Here is a 21,505-nt window from a genome sequence, read left to right as displayed (position 1 = left end):
TATTGTATGATTTGCATTTTTTATGAAAAGAAATGTTATCAACAATTTTTTGTATAGTTTTTATAAAAGATTACCTTGTAAAGTTGAAACCTTTGACGGAGAAATGGATTTAATGGATGGAATAATATAAGGGATCTTAATAAAACTAATAGAAGCTAAAACGATATTTTTATGAAATTGTGTTTATCTGTCTGCCTATTTGTCATGTAAAAAGTACTGCAGCTAATTGGATAAAGTATTCGCAGTTGTGTTTTTGAAGGACTATGTTAAAATCTGGTAACGCTTTATCTTAATACGTCTTCTAGCTGCGAGATGTTTCATTGTTTTTTTTACTTCTAAAATCCACACGTACGAAGTAACGCAGTTAACACTAGTATGCCAATAAAACTACAAAAAAATCTATCCAATTTTATCCGATACTGCAATAACCTTATTCTGAATGTTAATTCCTCGTAAGCAGCATCTTACAGACAAAAGGCCTCGCCGTGGAGTGCCACTTGAGCGGCTCTTTCACAACCCTTCCGCCGTATAAACCTATTTGCATACCCGCATCACATTTTGCTCAAAGCACTATGCAACGTCGTACTATCTATAGATTTATAACGAACTAAAAGGAAGATTTTTTCGTCTTTTACTTGATATCTTCGACAATTTCTTTTTTTTTTTTTGCAACAGATATGATTTGCACTACTCTGAGGTATTAATTTTCATCACGATTGCAATAAGTAATTTTTGTATACCGGAATCTTTTTATCAGCTGAGATATTTCGTTTAAAAATTTATTGATTCTCTATCAAAACTTTTAGTACTACTGAGTTACTACTACCATTACTTTTATTTCTTTTTTACTCCTAATAAAAATAACAATTAAGTAGTTCACTTGTTAACGATTTGATTGATAATAAACGCAACCCATTCCTTAAAACTGGAATCTTCATTAATAGAGTCCTAAAAAAAACTTTGTCCTAAAAATATTTTTATATTAACAAAAATTAAAGAAAAATATATTATAATTCTCGAAAAAAAAACAACCCGTATCAGCATTAACGGCACTACATAATAATAAGTATAATATGTACATACCTTGTACTATTTTTTGAGACTCTATTAATGAATACTAAGATTAGTTTTAAGAAATGGTTTACATTAATTAATACTGTATATGTACGTATAATGGGAATTTAATGGACTTAATATGTTTGTCGTATCCAACAATTGTGTCACAGCGTCTCGTCGAGCCAGACGAGACGCTATAACACAAAGCACATTACTCCCCCTGAAGAAGAGTTCCGGAAAAAGACGAAACAATGGTCGAAAACAATAAACATAATTTTATAAAATTCCTAATATATGTGTATATAGACATAAACTAAAACGCCCTCAAATATTTTGTGATCTGATGCAGTTTTTGGTCTAGTTCAAAACTAGAAATAATATTGAAATATATATTAAAATATTACAATGTAGTCAGATTTAAAGTTATCGTAAAAGTTTCCACAATTTGATATCAAAGTTAGATAATATTTGAAGTTTTACTTGTGCACATGGTCCGTTCTAGTTACTGCGCCGTTAAGAGCAACATAATATTTGTTCTTGACAATGACACTGCATTATGTCGTATCGTAATGTATTAAAGGCAAATGAATGGTTTGTTAGCCGGCGTCCGACGTCATTTAAATTTTGCCGCCCTAGGCAATTACCCGGTTGGCCATTCTCTAGACATTGCCCTTCTCGAACTCCTTGTAATTTATCATCATCATCGTCATATTTCCCATTATCTGTCACTGTTGAATACAGGCCTCCACTCATGGGAGTACGGTTGCCAGTAGTTGCTACACTTAGCAAACAGGTTGGCAACTGTCCATCTCTCAAGTATTAAGTTCCCTCCGTCGCCTCTTACGACACCCACAGGAAAGAAAAGAATGGCCCTATTCTTCCCAGAACTACACAGCAATTGTGATTTATCGATCACAAAGAATTGAAGAATGGCGTGACTGCTTCAAAGCAAGTAGTAAAGCAAAGTCGGCACGTCTAGTCTTGCCATTAAATCGGTCTGCAGGTACACGAACCATCGATTACTGTCGTAACGATTTAGCTGTTATTGAAGAAAAGTACTCTGATTAAAGTATTTCAAGATTTTATTTTTTAATGGATGATAACTAAATGACAACCCTGTCTGCGTAATCGATATACGCTGACCAGGTTTCAGGTACCAGTCAGTGATGAACAGGAATTCTCCATGCATTAATCTCGATGGTTTCCAAAAGCGTGTGGAGATCAACCTCACATTCTCCAGGGGGAAAGGGATTGTTAATAATGGAGACTAAAAATCCCATTGCTAGCAATATACCCAACCAGGTCAAACTCCTCGTGGTTCCCCCTGGAAACTATCGTGGTTAATTCCTGATGAATTCATCATGATGGGCTAACTGGCCTGTTTTCATTCCTTTTAAAACTTCTTAAAAACGAATTACGATCACAGTTTTATAAATAACTAAAGGCGCACCCCGACTTCGCATTATTTTTTCGAAAATAAAATATAGCCTGTGTTAATCACTGATAATGTACCTTTCTAAAAGTGAAAGAATTTTTAAAATCTGATACGTAAATTTTGAGTTTACCCATTACAAACAAATAGCGATCAAATCTTTCATTATTACAATATTAGTATAGAAAACAAAAAGGTTGAATAACCTTGCAAAGTACAAAAAGTTAAAAAACATTAAAATGGGTTGAAATATCCTTTTAGGTAGAAACATTAGAAAGGGTTATTTATCCATTTACTCAAATTAAACGCCTTAGGTATAATTCAATTAGGTTAAAATTTGTAAGATGAGGAATTTATTATTTCTCTAAGAGAATTATTTAGAATTTAGGCAAAAGCAACAGGAAATATTAAAATAGCTGGCATTGTAAATTTACCCATCCTTTAGCAAATATTTCAACCGACTTTAAGAAGAAAGATATTCTCAATTCGGTTGTATTTTTTTACGTTTGTTACCTCATAACTGCGTCAGTTGTAACCGATTAATAAAAAATCTTTTTTTTTATTTGATAGATTATACTTATAGTTTAATCCCTTAGAAATTTTATCAAAATCGGTTCAGTTATTTATTTTTTAAATTAAAATAAGTGATTTTAATTATTATCGATGTTGGCTACACACAAATGAATATCCATTTGTTATACTTATTTAATACTATATTATAAAATGTAAAAAAGTGTTTGTTTTTTTTTTCTCTTTTTAATACCCTTCAATTTTAATACTCCTGTTGCCGATCTCTAATAATTTTCATATTAAACTAACAACCCGACCCATCTTTGCACGAGCGCAAGACTTTGACAACAGCGCCACTTGATGCACATTTACAAAATTTCATTAAAATTGTTTAAGCTATCTTGGAAATTAGATTTCTACTACTATTATTAGATTAGCGAACGAACATCATGACACGAGATTTTTATATATTAGGCTTATTACATAAAACGCGGTTCATACAGCGCCGGCAGTTCAGGCAGAACTTGTGAATATGGGTCAATAAATTACGTTCTAATATGCACATATGGTGAATTTGTGCTTGTTTGCTTGCCCAACACGTATCTTGCGGAAGCACCGTTGCATAAACGACCCTTAAATACCCAGTGACTACCACAATTCTATGACCGAGGGGATTTTTTAAATGGACGATAATGGAAAAGTAGTCCCTCATGCTCTATCGGTGTATAAATATGAAAGCAGGTCAGTTTGTCCAACGAGACGAATTCATTAAGAATTAACCAAGATAGTTTCTAGGGAAACCGCGTGGAGGTCGACCTTATGAGTATATTGCTAGTATTGGTCTCGTTAGACCCCATTACTAATAATCTTTTTCTCCTGTCCAGGGGGAAATAATGACCCCATTGTTAGCAATATATCCTGTAATAATTGGTCTCCACGCGACCCCCTGGAAACCATCGTGGTAAATTCCTGGTGATTTTATCACAATGGCCTAACTGACCTGACTTTATCCACAACTTTTATCACTTATTGGTATGTGGAATTACCATTCCATTTGCATCCCTTAAAAAGAACATTGTTATTTACTTATGTAGAACAAATTATATCACTAAGAGTTTTTTTGACAACTACCTATAATTTGTTGCTAAAAATAGAAACTGAACTTTATTTATTTCATCGCAACTGTAGCGCCACTCTTATAAGCTTTTGCCTTTTTATGTATTATACATATAAACGAGGCTTTCATAATAATGAAAGCTATTTCTTATTATGCTCATAGATGGCGCTTTAATGCCAGAACATTGAAGTTAGCATAGTTTAGCTATTCGGCGTTAGGTGGCGCTGAAAAATCTACCTACATACTTATGCAATTTTTTGCTTTTATTTGTAAGTAGATTTAACGTTTTAAAGCATTAACTTATTGTTATATTATAAATAAATCAATGAAATATCTTGAGCACCCGCTACTTTTTGTTCTACATTTCTTTAATTTTTTTATGTAATTTAGAATGCCAAACATAACGACAGCCTGACGGCATTAACGGCGTCACAAACTCTACAATAATTTATCGTGGTCAATTTAAGATTAAACAAATTATATATAAAACTGACAAAACATTATGATTATTTTAATAATTAATAATATCCATAAAGTTTGACATTTTATTTCATATATTATAATTATAAATTAATTCAAAAATTTTCTGCAAAATCTAGAAATATCATACAAAAATCTCAAATTTCGTCGACATGATGTACCTGTCCGTATTTTATTCTTGTCGTTTCGAAGACATTTCAACTCAAATACCTAAGATAGCCTCCACAGTAACAACCTCACACTAATCAACGTTAGACTTAACTACTGTTAGATACTAATTGACTAGGGTTGTCAACTTGTTGACAAAATTGTTTTTGCTTGAGAACCTAGGGGTGAAACTATACATTTATATATTTGTGATTGAACAATTAGCAATTTAATAATTTTGCAAATTTTTATAGAAATATTTTAATAATTATTATTGTACGAGTATGATTGAAAAGGATTTGAATCCATATCTTCTACGCCATGCTGGGCTAAAATTCTTGCCAATCAAGCTATTGCGTTATTGAAATCAATAATCAGTGCATTTGACGCTTATGCGAAAACGTATTAAATCATCTATTGGCATTACATCATGGGGCGTTTCCCCCGTCATAGCGTAGAATATACCAGTTAAAATTCTATTCGCTCTGAAATTATGTATGGCACAATAACTATTGGCACATAATTGTCATATTTTGAAAAATAATTATATTTTTAAATTTTTTATCATCATAATTTTTGAGGTTCCATAGCTACAATACAAAAACGAAACATTTAATATTTCATTGTTAGGTTTGTACGACTGACCATCTATTCTTTTACTACAATTTCAAAACTTTACAATAAGCTTGATCTTCATAAAATTTTAGTGAAAAATATAGAAGACGACATTAAATGCTTATTTGTGAGATATAAATCTTGAGATCCTGCAAAATACCTGTCTCCCATTGGAGTATATACATGAACAAACAAATATTCATTTAACAAAATATATATAATACCGTTCAGTACCGGTATAAGCTCAAAACATACAATTGATTTAGTAATAAAGTTATAACGCGGCAAAATTGCCAATGTATTCTCGTCGTCAAACGTAATAATTTTACAGATGTCAAGTTGTCAACCCTACTACTTACCCTTATCCAAACGAATCTGAACAAATGACGTAACACGGACACGATTGCGAAAGTCGATGTTATAGATATACCTATACGGTGTGTCCCTGACCCCTCCACGCGAGGTCGCGTGCGCCCCCGAGCATCCAGGGTTACGTTGTCTGCCGACACAGGTATAGCCAGTTTATCCGTATAAATCATATTGATATTACATAACTTACAGATCTATCACAAGTTTATTGATGGTAGTTTTGTGTAACTCGCCTTTGATATACCACTTTTTTTTCTTTTTATTACGAAGTGGCAATGTACCCCTTGTTATATTTTAGTCAGATATAACGATAATCAGTGTAATCTGATACATGGAATATATAGATAAATAGATAGATACTCTTTATTGTTTATTGTTTACTCCAAAAGATTACAATAGTATTTTTTTTTATACCACTGAGGTGGCAAACAAGCATACGGCCCACCTGATGGTAAGCGGTTACCGTAGCCTATGAACACCTGCAATACCAACAACAAAAAAAAGAAGGCGGTATGTTCTATTCTACTCATATTACCATTTACCAGAGGGAGACTTTGTACAAAAGTCGATTGCTTGTGTACCTCTGTCCCATTCGTGTTTCAACCGTAAAGCAGTTGTGTTTGCATGGCTGTGTTTCGGTTTGAAGGGTGAGTTATATAGTGAGAATTTACAGGGTACAGAGGAATGGCAACGCATGGAGAGTATCATGGGCGAAACAGTATACTCTGTTATGTCCATGGTACTGCTCATGTCTATAAGCGACGGTTACCACTTTCCATCAGGTGGGCCGTCAGTCTAAGTTGTATAAAAAAAAATGCCGAGACCACATGAGGAATATACATGTGGAGTGAAATGGACAGCACATTTATTATATCTTAGTATTTCCACTTGTCCCTAATAATCTGCCATTTCCATGTTGTTATAATTTATTTAACCGTAGATCTTACAAAATACTTTTTCTAGAGTTTGTTATACTCTAGAAAAAGTTTTTTCTAGAGTATAACAAAAAGCATTCATAGAGATTAGAATTAAATTTTTACATCAATAAGACGTGTAATATGGAACCATTATTATTAGTGCGTTCCAAACTCTCTCTTATTTAGTTTAAGAAATTGATTAAGAGTATGTAGAAAATTTATATAAGGGCCCTTGTATGCACCGAGGCAAGACATAATAGAAAATCTAAACGTACGTAACTGTATGTCTTTAATTTTCCCAATCATAGACGTGCACGATAAAATAAGTGAAGTTATCGTCGATTCAAAATTAAAAACTAAAATAGGCCACCCCTTCCTTTCCTGTGGGTGTCATAAGAGACGACTAAGGCAACTAGTGCAAAAATGATCAACAGCGTCTCTTAAAATATCACCAGTAAACTGCGGTTGCTGGGGGGAAAGGGATTGTTAGTAATGGAGACTGAGAATCCCATTGAAGCAATATACCCAACCAGGTCGACTTCCTCGCGGTTCTCCTTGGAAACTATCATGGTTAATTCCTGATGAATTCATCATGATGGGCTAACTGGCCTGTTTTCATTCTCATCTATCATTCTTCACTGGTGCTCCGCCAGCGTATACCGTTAGCGCGAACATGCCATTCTGTTATCATCCATTAAAAAAAACCCTACCCGTGAATCAAATTTCATTCAAATCTCCGCAACTGTTTAAGCGTAATTGAGTAACAAACGCCGAATATTATTAATATATACATTTTGCTTTCTTATTATATCCTAACGATAAATTCATATCATGCTATGCCGCGATCTGATAAATAATAAAAGCGCCCAATGGCTCAATCTATCTATATATTGGACAATAGCGTTTTCAGTCCCCAAGCATACTGTCCCGAAATTTATGGGGACAAAATAATAAAAACAAAAAACAATAATTTTGTCCCCAATGATCAATCGATTGACATCCAATTGAGATGTAATTAATATGCCATGTTAGATGCAAATGGCCAATCAGCTACAGATTCAATATCCGTTCATTAAATATGAGTCTCCCACCCGCTGGGATCTATCATAGATGTATAACTATTGATGTTTAACTAATATTCCAGGTAATGAAGTTGATTCTCATTTATTATACCTACTACAGAGTTATCTATATATATAGAGAACCGCCATGACTGTATGATGCTTGGACCCAGTTAATGTGTAAAATATATTCTATTTTAACATATCATTTCTCATTTGTCACAAAATAAACTGAAACTTCAACATTTGCAACACAATGTTAAATATAGTGGAAAATTAATGTCATTTTAACATTTAGAATGTCAATGACATTTGAAGATCTTTTAATAGCTGTCTAAGATTTTCCAACTAACTGATTCATAATGCCCGTATTGTTAGAGAGATTTTTGCATATGTTGTTTTTATAGAAAAAATTATAGTCGTCATAAACAGTTTATTCGATGTCATACTCGCATGTTATGTACATAGTATGTAAATTATAACCAAAAGAATAAAAAAATACTGTAAGTTTAACCTTATAAGCTACAATTTTTTAACATCTGACAAGTGAAGTGTCTTGTGTAAGGTAACCAAAACAAAAATTTACAAATAATATTTATGACCAACAAATTACTTGATAAATTAAACTTATTTTATTTTTTCGATAATCTTCATATTTTTCTCAATAATTGGAGATAGTGTACTAGTCTCAATATATCTTACATACACTGTTAAAGAATAATAATTCGATCTCGCCACATACAAAAATACGAGTACAATTTTGTCTCTTAAACCTTATCGCCACTGTCTAATATATCGTTTATAATCATTTAACTGCGAAGCTTTAACTATATAGGTACAATAAACAAGGTTATTTCTGATTATATAGGTAACTAAGTAAAACATGCTACTGACTAAACATACCCTGACGAAGTTATTTGCAACGAGGGACCATAAAACAAATTAGTGCTCAAACACAATGTTGTGAGCCTTTTTCAGTTAAAATGTACTGAAAAATAACAATAAAAAGTGAGCCTACAGCGAAACCAGCTTCAGTAACCAAGTTGGGTAATGTATTTATATTATACAATTTGTTAAAACGTTTGTGAATGTAATAGGAACATAGAAAACAACATACAGTAATTTTATTAGTTGCGATGATTCGAAAACGATGTACCACTGCTAAACAATTTGTAAAATTGTTTACTGGCGACTACATTTTTATAAATAAAGTACAACAAAAATACTAACACCCAAACTTTAAAAATATAATAGATAAGTAGGAGTTAAATATCATGTTTTATATCTCATCTCAATTACCCGTTTAATCTGTCAGGCGGAGTGAAAAATGCCTTACAGTGAATTGGATAAAAAAGAGGCAATATTTCCAATGTTTGGAATTCTAAAATTTTAAATTTGTAAAATACTGACCAGATAAAACCCAAATGCGGTTAGAAGAGAATTCCCAATATGGAGCATCCGCGTTCTAAAACAACCATACGTCATGCACACCGTTCATTCTCCGTCCCTGGGGAGTACAGAAATGGAAGCCGGCTCCGGACTTAATATTCCCACGAATTATTCACGTTGCATTGTTATATTACCTTAGTCGATATTCTCCGCGGAGACTAATTGAACATTTACATAAGGAAGGAGTTTGGTGAATTTTCACTTGCCTTTAATATACCAGTATGTTTAAAAGCATTAAATACATTAAGTATATGGTAAATTATGTACATAATATATTATTAAATCCATAAACCATTTCTCGTAACAGTTTTTATACCTAATTTCGTTTTAATTTCTTATCTGATAATTAAAGCTGATGGAAAATGAGATATATATCAAAAGAAAAAAGGTAGTATATTGCTATAAAACTACAGTAGAATCATAATAAAAAAATGCGATTTAAAACATCTTTTGTATAATCCATGACCTATGTGTATGTTAATAAAGTGCTAAATAGTTATTTAAATAATTTAATTTTAATTTGATTACAAAAAATTATAAAGCAGTACTTTAAATTAAACACTACCGTAAACTACCAGAAACTTAATTTTGAGTTAGATTTTTCGACAGTATTTTTTACCACTTATTCATCATTTTAATACAGATAGATTTTAGTATCATAAAAATTTTATGATAATAAAAATTAATTATTATCATAAAATTTTTATCAAAGTTCAAATTGTAAACTGATCATAACCAGGAGAAGACTTTACACAAAAATAATCTGCCAGGGTATTTTTATTTTACTCATGTTTCTGCACACTAAGAAGGTATGCTAGCATGCGCGTTTCGATTTAAAGGGTGGAATATGACAGTAAAATGATACAGAAACATAACATTTTAGTTCTCAGAATAGCAACATATGGAATACCGTGGGCGTCTAAATATTTTGTGATGTGTATAATAAATATATCTATGTCTATAAGCGATGACGGTTACCAATTTCCGTCAGGGGGGTTGTTGGCTTATAATTTGCATAAAATAAAATACACATATATGACATATAGGTAAAGGTCAAATATATATGATGAATTCCATGTAATCATTCATTATATATATATACAAGTATATTTGTGTTATCGAATGAAATATGTGTTGCAAACAATGAAATATATACCTAATTTGTTCGGAGAAATGAGAGGAAACGGAGAGATCTCCAGAGACATGATATGGGCCAACTTCCAGGTAGGTAAGTCTAACGGATTTAACGATTCTAGGATCCAGTGTCGAAGGTCATCGCGTGGTATTGCGGTATTAGGTTTTTTTGCAATACCTACCTTTATTATTTCTATACTATTTTAGCCAGACCTTGTAAACAGGAAATAGGACAATAATTAATAAAAGAAAGAAATGTTATCGGATTTCGTTCTGAGTGATCTTTTTTATATACTACTTTTAACCCTTGCTCTTATTTCTTACTTATTTACACAGTATTAATAACAGATACTTTTAAAAGTAAATCCTAAACTGAAATTCGGTGATGTAATGGATATATGTAAAGATTCTTCTTTACTATTTCATTACGAAAAATATTCTATATTTATATACAGTATTATGACTGTATATTTTTATGTGCAATAAATCTAGATTATTATTAGATATTATTATTCCTGCATTATATACTTAATAATTTAAATATTAACTTGTAGTATTTATAGGTGCAGTCATAGAAAAAAAAATATTGAAATAATTTACTTAAAAAGTAACCAACGCTTATTATGCAGTAATTCAGTTTCATATTTCGTTGCAATATATCAAGTTATATTTATTATGAACAGTTGATCGCCAGATTTTTTTATTAAAATTTCTTATAAAGAAGCAACTATGATAATAATAGTTTCCTCTTATTCTTGAGATAGTATTTATAAATGAGCTTGTTTGTTACTTCTTGGCGCCTTGTCGGCTCAACTTATATCAAGAAATTTGGCATACACTTAGTATTTGTCTTGAAATAGGACATGGAAAACTTTTTATCCTGATCAATCAATATGTCTTCGTCACAAGACGAAGTTGCTGACTTAACTAGTAATATGTCTTTGTCTTACATATAATAAAGCAACGAAGTTAAAACTTTAAGTATAAGTTAATATTTAAAAAAATGTGATATATGGTACATGTGTTACTGAAATGAAAATGATGGTTATTGGTTTTTTTGTATGTGTGTTTTGCTGGTTCATCTGTTTGTGTATTGGCCTTTTACGTAAAAACTGCTGTAAATTGTAACGAAATTGTCACAGTATGTTTAGTCTAATATAGATCAACATAATGGCAACGAAAAATTAAAACAATAAACCGACACAAATGTTAAATTGTTATTTTTTTCAAAGCTATCTATTTTTTAGTAGAAAGTCGACTCTAATGACGTAAATATGTTATAATTGTGATGTAAGTTTTTTATAAGACATAATGTATATAGGACATAAACTCGATCACCTTTAGATGGAGTAATAGACAAATTAGGCCTACATTAGAGTACTCGTATACATATATTTAGGGAATGTTGCATGACACTTTCGTTTCGTTGAATACCAAGGCATGACAAGGTCAAACTCCAAACTAAAGCAATTTATCATGTTAATTACAAAATGATGCAACGCCCATAGTTCTATGTGACGTTTAGAATATTTCGTATATTTCACATATTGTTTCATATAATGTAATGCAACTGTATTGTCTTTAATGTTGCATATAATTATATCGATACATTTACGAATGTATATTTCTAATATAAATTTTTAAATCGTTTTAAAATAAAAAAGGTACTTAATTTTAATGTATCTCTTTTCTTTTATTATTTTTTAATTAAAAATAAATATATAATAAATAAAATATTATTATTATCGTCGTGCAATCCCGGCATAGAACTAACCACCCCTTTCCCGTGAGTGTCGTAAGATGGGATTTGTAGGATGGGATATGGCAGTGAATTTACAGGGTACAGAGGAATAACACCTGAGTACTCAGGAATGGCAATGCATGGCGAGTATCATGGGCAAAACAGTATACTCTGTTATGTCCATAGTACTGCTCATGTCTATAGACGACGGTTACTACTTTCCATCAAGTGGGCCGTTAGCTTTTTTGCCATTCTTAGTTGCATAAAAAAAAATACTTTTGTATTAAGTTGCAATTCAAAACCTATTTACATAAATATCACTTTGAAGGATATTAATTTGTCTCTTTCTGTATATTTTCCTCGATTACATAAACACTTAATAAAGTACGACTTTAACGGTCTACAGTAAATTAAAAATTATGTAATGCGGAAATGAAATGTTTTATTTACGTCCTGAAATGTGAGAAATTCCGATTAGTCCCCATTCGAAATTGCTTTAGTTATTTTGAAGGCTTTGTTTAACGACTGAAAGCGGAAATGCATAAAAAAAAGATTTATTGCAGCTGTTTGAAGAGGTTTTTAATAAAACGCTTGATCATTACGCAAATTTTCTACTTAATATCTATCTGTATACTAATATCTAAAGCAAAACAATCCACTCTCTCTAATTATTTTTGAATTAATAAAAATAATATTTTAATAATAAAAAATAAATAAAGAAAATAAGTGCTAAAGATTGCATGCACTGAGACTCAGTTTTAATTTTTTCTCTTTTTTTTTTTAGTCCAAAGAAAGAAACAAAAGCATTCATTAATTAGCAAACTATATTTTTACTAGTTGTAATCCGCGAATTTGTATTGTGATTGAGAATAAATCAAATCAAACAAATCTGTTGATAGATACGTTAACACTACCGCATACATGTATGAAACAAGACAGCAATATCTATTGTTTTCATTCTCATGCGGATTTTAATTAAAACGCATCTACAGGTGGATCTGGTGGATCTGGTGTCATTTGTCTAAGGAGGGCTGAAGTTTTAGGCAGGTATTAGATCTTAAGATTCCTGGATCGCAGTCAAGCGTTGTCCAACTAAACTTTACTGGATCATAACGGAATGGTGGCACCGCTAACGGTGTTCGCTAGCAGAGCACCAGTAAGAGATGATAGGTGAGAATGAAAAAGGGTGGACAACCCATCATGATGAATACACTTGGAATTTAGCACGATGGTTTCCAGGAGGCACCATGTGGATATCGACCTGATAGGGTATATTGATACTATTAGGACTGGTAGGAGTAAGGAATTGTTGGTAATGCGAACTGCATTACCAACAATTCCTTCCTTCTGTCCGACTAAACTATCAGCTCGCATCTCAGCTCAACATCATGACTGATCTTGTTATATTCTTCCAGATGCGAGGATGGTGGAGGCGGCGCAGCGACAGGCACCGGCGGTCGGGCAGCTTCGCTGCGGCTCGCGAACGGCCGAGTCGCGGCTCAGTCCGCAGAGCAACTGCCCCACTCGCCGGCCGACTGCGCCTCCGTGCGCATATCCATCGACAACACCAACACATGCTGCACCGACTCGCTCGTCACCGCCCTCGACGACGAGACCCTGCTGCTAGGTAAATACATAGAAATAAGTATTTTCTTCCTCTTATTCTAAGCTGTCGTGGTCATTATATAGTGGAGTAAGGGGCTGATGCCACCCACTTTACACCACAAGGTTTGGTAATGTCCTTTTATATCTGATCTGTATGATCTGTGTCACCAAGCTACTCTAGAAAAACTTCATAGATCACGATCGAAAAATGCAAGTTTATAAACGCTGCGTAATGTTCTTTGTTTTTGAAAACGTTTGTACCAATTTCAATTCAGTCCATGACACATTCTTCTTCAACACAAGATAAATATAATATACAGTACAGTATCAAATTTGACCCGCTCGTCGTTTTTCTCGACGTCGAAACATTACTACTAAGTAAATAGGTACATAAAAATAAATATTTTCTTCTTATTCAATACGTTCTTATCAGAGCGGTCGTAGTCACGTCGTGAAGTAAGGAGCTGATGTCGTCCACCTCACGACATCTCGCTCTCCTGGCCGTTATTTCGGTACATTCGTAGAGAGAATCGCCCACCGAGATTTGACTTCATCGATTCATCGCAAGAAAATCATCCACAAGGTCTAGTAAACCCTACTCTATATGACAAACTGCTTCATGGAATCGTCGTTTCTTCACGAGACATGACTATAAATTATGCGATTGCGTTGTTGTTGAGTGACCCCCCCCCCCCCCTATTGCCAAGTTCTTCAAGTATGGTGATATTTATCCTAAATTCAGTTTTGATCTTCGAGTATCATGAACAAAAAAAATGAAAACGTGTTTTCTCCTCAATTTCCCCAGTTGAAGGGTACTGGTCTTTTAGGAAAACGTTGATTCTTTAAGTTTTCGTGATCACTCTATTGATTTCGTTATTTTATTGAAATAACTGCCGGTTTAGCTTACGTGTAATTGGATCAAGAACGTTCGACTAGTTTCTGTTTTTGTTACCTATATAGTTATTAGTCCATATTTTTTAGGATGCGTGACCATAAATGAAGTGTGAATGGCATAATAGTGTACCAAATATCTGCGTATGTAATGTCGATTAAATTTTAACTTATGGTACATGATATCTACGGAAGTCAGTGGCTACTATCAAGTTACTTCCCATGATAAAGTTTATAGAGCACGCAAAGAGTGATGCGAAGTTTGGCTGGACCCTTTGTATTTCCTTTGTAGAGGCACACACAAAGGGTCTGACTGAACTTACGGTCTTATAGTCATGGCCTTCTCGTTACTCCATTATTTAGGGTATGCACAATATAATCCCATAGTTGGTCTATGTTTTATTATCTCAAAAAATCTCGCTCTACACTAAACAGCTATAACAGCTTTTGTATTGTGTAACAGTAAAATCCAGGAGTAGAGTACAAAGGCATATGTTAATGTAAAAGTGAAAAATTTCTTTTTAACACTATTTTGTATAAAAAGTATTACTACATAAATATATATTTCTAATTATATGTATATATAATATCACTAATAAAATACAGAATAGCTAGCTTGGATCAACCCCCTACATCTTAATATTTTACCATGAAAAAAATTTTATAAATTAAATTAGATACTACTTACGCTGTAATATTTATAGCCATATTTGTTTATATTGGTATGATGATCAAGAAAAATAAACAAAATAAATAACTTTATAGCAATTTCAAAGGAAGAAAATATAATAATAATATAAAAAGTGCCACACAATCATACCAACATGTATTAAAGCATATTCCGCATCTATCTACAAAGCACATATTTGGCATAACTATTTGTTGATACTTTGTTATGGAAATCTATTTTTTGACATATCGTCACATCACAGTACAAATGCGCAGTAGCTATTTGATCCAATATCATGTACAATAAGGAAATCATATACGCTGTACTTTCGCCCTTATCTGGTACCAATTCTCTGATATAAGGCGTAGACCACTGCAGTAGTTAGTGACATAGCAGGGCTGTGTCTCGATTCTGATATTTTTCACAAATGCAAGTAAATTATTTATGTATTTGAAAAGTTCCATATTTTGTATATCAGTATACATCATACCTATATAAATAGCGAAATAGTTAAACTGTTTTACTGAATTTAATATTTTGTTTAACAAAAAAATATAGATACTTTAGTCATGATAAAGTTAATATAAACTCAATCAACTGTAAAATGAATAATAAAATATATTCTAAACTAAAAAAGAAATTATCGTGTAGTATACATACAAAATTATAGTCGATTGAGAACCTCCACCTTTTCTAAATCGATTTAATATTTAATAGTTATACTGTAGAACATCCGGATATTAATCAATTGAGTTGTGACAACCCTAACCATGGGATACTTAGGTACTGCCAAGAACATAATATAAACCGCACGATTACATGAGAAGTTTACTTCCCTGGGACCGTCACAAACCCATGCTATACCTATCTATCCATATGATTTAATATTTTCTCCAAAAAGTACCTATGTAGAGCACCGACATGGAAGACGAAGATATCGAAAAGTAATATTGGCTAATGACCTTGGTTCTAGTAATATATGTTATAATGATTAACAAATCATCATTATGTATTATTAAATTACATAATGATGACTTCCAGAACTCACCATCACCTAACACCGCATTATACTCAGCCAGATTTGTATTATCGTTGCGTTTCTTTTTCTATTAAAAAACACCTATCCACAAAAAATGTAACACAACGAGACATGAGTTGCATTGATACATGTCATAAATAAAGAACTCTGAATTTAAACGTCATATTTATGCAAAATGTGTAAGTACTTTCATCACATTCGTCTATAAACATCATTGGATGGTTACAAATAAGTCCATAATTTGTTTTCAGTGCAACTTTTTTTATCTCCGATTTGTAGTGTATTTTTTTTTAATGAATAATCATTACACAATGATTTTAGAAAATAAAATTACCCATAAGAATCAAATAATATACATATCAATTCACAGTAATGACGACCACAATGCGTTCACGTTCTACAAAAAAAAAACCTATATATGGCTTTATCATTACCCGTGAGTAAATTTCACAAATCGATGACTCAGTTCAGTCGAAGCTAACTTCGGTGGGTAGCTCCCCCATAAAACGATGGTATGTGTATTTACCAACGGACCGTTATCTGTCGAACCTCAATTTCATTTTGGCAACGTACACCGGGTCATGCAAACAAAGTATTAGTAGAAGCGAAATGAGACGGCATTATATGAATATGAGAACCATTTCCTGCGATAATTAACGCACGCAGACACAAATTTTGTACGATTAATTTACATTGCGGATAAACGTTCTGATATACTCGTTCGTACTCTATAAGGGATGTGTTCTGAGAAGCAAATTAAAGGCTCGAGATTTGAGTAGATATATACCGATCGTTTATTATAATACTAATATTTTCTCACTACTTCGTACATGTGATTTCAGATGTAGAAAAACCAATAAAATAAATTAGTTTTAGATGGCGTATCAAAATAAAACATACATCAGATTTTAAGTTAAACTACTAATAATATAATAAAACCACATTCGATTTGGTTCAGTAGATTATGCATGATGCTGGAACAAACATACAAAACAAAAAAATATAAACAAAATCTTTATAAATTATTGTTTTGGCATCTATTAAAGCAATAGCTTTAATAAATGATTTATTGAGAGCTCTCACATAAATTTTTCTTAAATATCTTCCTTGTGCAGAGAGCGTCTAGTTACAATTTTATTATATTAGTAAGATACAATGTTATAATTAGGATTTATAATATTTGTAATACAAACAGACGTGAATTAGTATTATATACATACTTATACTACTTAATAGGCACGAGTAATATCAGTACAGCACCAATATCTATATATTGGGTTTCTCTGGATTTTGACGGCAGAAAAAAGTGATAACACATATTTTGACATCACCCATACCGGTCGGATATGTATATTGATTTTGATCAGATTCTTCAGTTCGACAAAATATATATTCTTTATTGCACTAAAACATACAGTGACAACAATAAGTTAATAACAATGTTAGCAAAGGCGAACTTATCTCTAAAAGAAATTTCTTCCAGTCAACCTAACACAGTGGCATAGGAAGTAGTGAGTGGGCAGTAGTAGTGCTAAACAGAAGTTAAAATAAATATTTACATAAATTATAAATCATTATATATATATGAAAGATAAAATATTGATTAACAGACATTTAACATATTTATTATTGGGCCATTATATACACATTGCAACTAAAATATATAGATATTGTTAGATATTACTGACTCCAACTATTTAAAATACAAGTAAATACCTTTATATATTTTCGGTAAATAGAAAAAATACCTACAAGAATAATTTTATGTAATAATGTAGGTTATATTTAATATATAGGTTAGATACAATGAAATTGTTGGAGAACCTCTTGGAAATAAATATAAACGTGTGTGGCGAAATAAATATAATAATTTGTAATGATTTTGATAATTGTTAACCATCTAGCAGTATATAAATCCATGGAATATACCGATGAAGGTAAACATGAGATAAAAAATCAGCGTAGTAAACGGCATTTTTAGAATTCCGTATCAAAGTGGTAAAAAGGAACCCTTGTAATAAAACTTTGTTCATGCGCCCGTCAGTTTACCTGTCATAGCATTTTATCTCAACAACTATAAATAGTTATATATAATATATAAAAGTTATCAATTTGAAATTTGTAATAGTTTTAAGAATAGGCCTAAGTAATGGAATGTTCGAAAAAATATTTTCTATGCTAGAAGCTTAAATTATAGGCTAGGGAGTCGAAAAGAGCTACTTAAAATTTTAAAATTATCCTACTAGTCTATTCTACTGTTACCCTCCCACTGTATAATTGGGTAAAGGTTTATAAAGTCATATCAATTTGGAAAAAAAAATATTTGACAATTGGATAAAAATAAAAACTCCCATTTGACAAAGCTGCTTATGAAAAATGAAGTAACGAACATCTGCCGTCACAGAATATTCTCATCCCTCATTAAAATTGTTTCCATTTCATCCCCTAAAAGGATTAAAATAACATTGAGAATTTATATGGAAGTTTGTAAATTTTGAAACATTGTCCTTGAAACCTTAAAATTAATATGTAGGCTTCTCGATAGACACGTGTTTCAATATTTTTAAAATATCGTTAAAATATCTTGTTACTGCTGAATCAACTCGTAACGATAATAATTTTAAAAAGCTTACTTAATGATAACTAATTTAAACTTTCCATATACTGTAAATAAAAAAAATATATATAATTTGAAACCTATAATGTACTCATTCTTCTCCTTTGTACGACATAAAAACATTAATTGTCATAGAATATTATGGTTAATTCCAATTACCATTATGTAATAAATACTATAGATAAATTGTGGTAACACGCTCTGGTAAACATATTAATGTAGATACATTATCAAATACTTTATCATATTTCATAAACCAAATTAAAAAATAACATAGTAACATAAAAATGAAAATAACATAGTACTGTTTATGTCTATAGGCGATGGTTACCACTTTCCATCAGGTGGGCCGTCAGTTTGTTTGCCGTTCTAAGTTACATAAAAAAAAATATTGGCAATACTAAAATATCACAATTGTAGTGTTTATATTTAATAAAAAAAAACTTCTGCGCATTTATAAGTGCATATATTTGGAATATTATTGTGTGCACATTATTTTTAAAAACTTGTATTTAACTTACGCGGGTCATGGAATTTATTTTTCAACTCCTTTCATATAGATATGAAATGAAAGATCATGGGCGGCGGTAGTCACTTACCATCAGGTGAGCCGCATGCTCGTTTGCACCCTATGTTGTAAAAAAAAAAAGCATAGACAACTATAAAGTCTATGATCACATTTCAATTAAAATAGCTGCCACTCCAATATGACGGATTACATTATATACATTTGTTTTTAAAAAGTATTTTTAAACCATCTATATTTAGTCCAATAATACAATATTACTATGTGTAAACAAAAATAAGGAACACTATCCTGTTGTTAACCAGATATTCATGAGATCGATATAAAAACGAAAAGTATCTTTTTACGACCTTACCGATGCCAATTTCATATTTTACGATGCCAGTACACAGTTGGCAGAAATCATAATAGGTAGCAATGGTCACTACATAAAAATAACATAGTTAATCTACTTACGAATTGAATGGCGAAAGCTAAGGGCGAAAGTTTGGCTGAATATAGCTAAAGTCAAATAGTTTTGTCCTTGACATAAAAAAAATATTCAGAATCAGTTGTAATATATATGTTACTGTAAAAGGTCGTACATTGGTAAAAAAAATATTTTTAACCTAGTAAATCTTAGGATTTACCGACATCAGTTGATAAATGAAAGGATTTAAAAAAATCTTTTTCGGGCTTTCACCAGACGGAACCTAACATTACCTACCTTTATATTTACGTATATGAACATTGCTCGGTATACTTATTATAATTCTATATACTCGTATATAGTAACTGTTACTGATGGTATATTAAACGTTCTCGCTTTATTGATGCTGCAGACTGTTGGCATTTTGATTCTTACTTTATGTTTGTTCGTTCGATTTTATTGCTTGTTACTATTGTAATGAAGACAATCGAGTAAAACACATTTTGTCGTAAGGTACAAAAATATCACAATATCGACATATTTTGACAATTTATATACCTTTACGCAATTCCTCACGAAGTAGGCTTAGACAGAAAGCCAAAAGAAAGCAAAATCCTTATACATCGCCTACTTTATCTACTTTAATAACTTGTCTCATATAGAGACAGCTTAGAAGGACAGGTGCACGTAAGTTCCAAGAGACTGTACTTCTGAAAGTAATGACCAATCACTAGTTCAAAATTATCATTTTATATTCATTATAATACCAAACATACATTCGTAATGCAGCGTTCTTCCTAGTACCGTATTTTTTTTTATATTAAATAACATTTTCTAGCAGTCACAATCCTGAGAACTATATTATATATGTGTCGGTACCCTAATTTCATTACTATATCTCCCCCTTCAAACCGAAATACAAGTATGCAAGCACAGCTGTTAGAACACGATTAGATGTCACGTTCCTGAGTATCTAATCACTGTGACATAGTATCCAGACTTTTTTTCTACTTACACGCCCACCACAATCAAATGGTAGATACGATTATGACGTGGGTATTTCGAGAAAAGTTTTATTCAACACCCACCATAACAAGTGATGCAGGTTTTCGTGTAGGCGAAATTTATATCAAATTAAAAAGTTCTAATTGGAGCATTCGTATTATAAAATTTACATTTCTCTATGAAATTAAAATTCCATCTCTATAATAATTTAGGACTTATACTTCAAAAAAACATCGACTTTAATCTAGGATAAGCCAGTTATTTTAATCTAAAAACTAAACTATGAAACTAGTTTTTATAAAATTATCTTGGGACCAACCTGAAAGTATGTAAATCCTTTCAAATGAAAGAAAGGTTCAAATCGATTTATAAATCAAAGTTGGTTGAAAAGTAGCCGAAAACACCAACCCCTTTATTTATATTTTTAACCGACTTTAAAAAGAGGTTCTTAATTCAGATGTATTTTTTTAATTCTACAATGACGGAGTTATGAGTAATAAATACAAAGAAATATAACCGCATTGAGATCTTTCTCCTTTTCAAAGTCGGTTGAAAAGTAATCGAAAATACCGACCCTTTTATATTTTTAACCGACTACAAAAAGAAGGAGTTTCTCAAATCGGTTGTAATTTTTTTTAGTCCAAATTAACATGGACTATCAGAATGGGCCACCTAGAAGACAAGCGCGCATGACGCTCCGCCATCCACAGTCCTA

At 31.8% G+C, this 21,505-nt stretch overlaps 1 protein-coding gene across 7 annotated transcripts in view; it reads left to right on the top strand.

The window, feature by feature from the left end:
- Positions 1-21,505, top strand: part of LOC113521965 (potassium/sodium hyperpolarization-activated cyclic nucleotide-gated channel 2) — a 268,571-nt gene that overhangs the window by 131,360 nt on the left and 115,706 nt on the right. For all 7 annotated transcript variants that reach the window (XM_031909762.2, XM_052900023.1, XM_052900021.1 and 4 more), the window contains one exon: positions 13,444-13,655. In XM_031909762.2, the coding sequence (XP_031765622.1) occupies positions 13,444-13,655 (212 nt within the window). The remainder of the gene's footprint in view (positions 1-13,443; positions 13,656-21,505) is intronic.

Source organism: Galleria mellonella, unplaced genomic scaffold (genome assembly GCF_026898425.1).
Source record: "Galleria mellonella isolate WM207_F2 unplaced genomic scaffold, CSIRO_AGI_GalMel_v1 utg63, whole genome shotgun sequence".
NCBI lineage: Eukaryota > Metazoa > Arthropoda > Insecta > Lepidoptera > Pyralidae > Galleria > Galleria mellonella.
The sequence above is the reverse complement of the archived record's forward strand: the minus strand, read 5'-3'. Positions and strand labels throughout refer to the sequence as shown.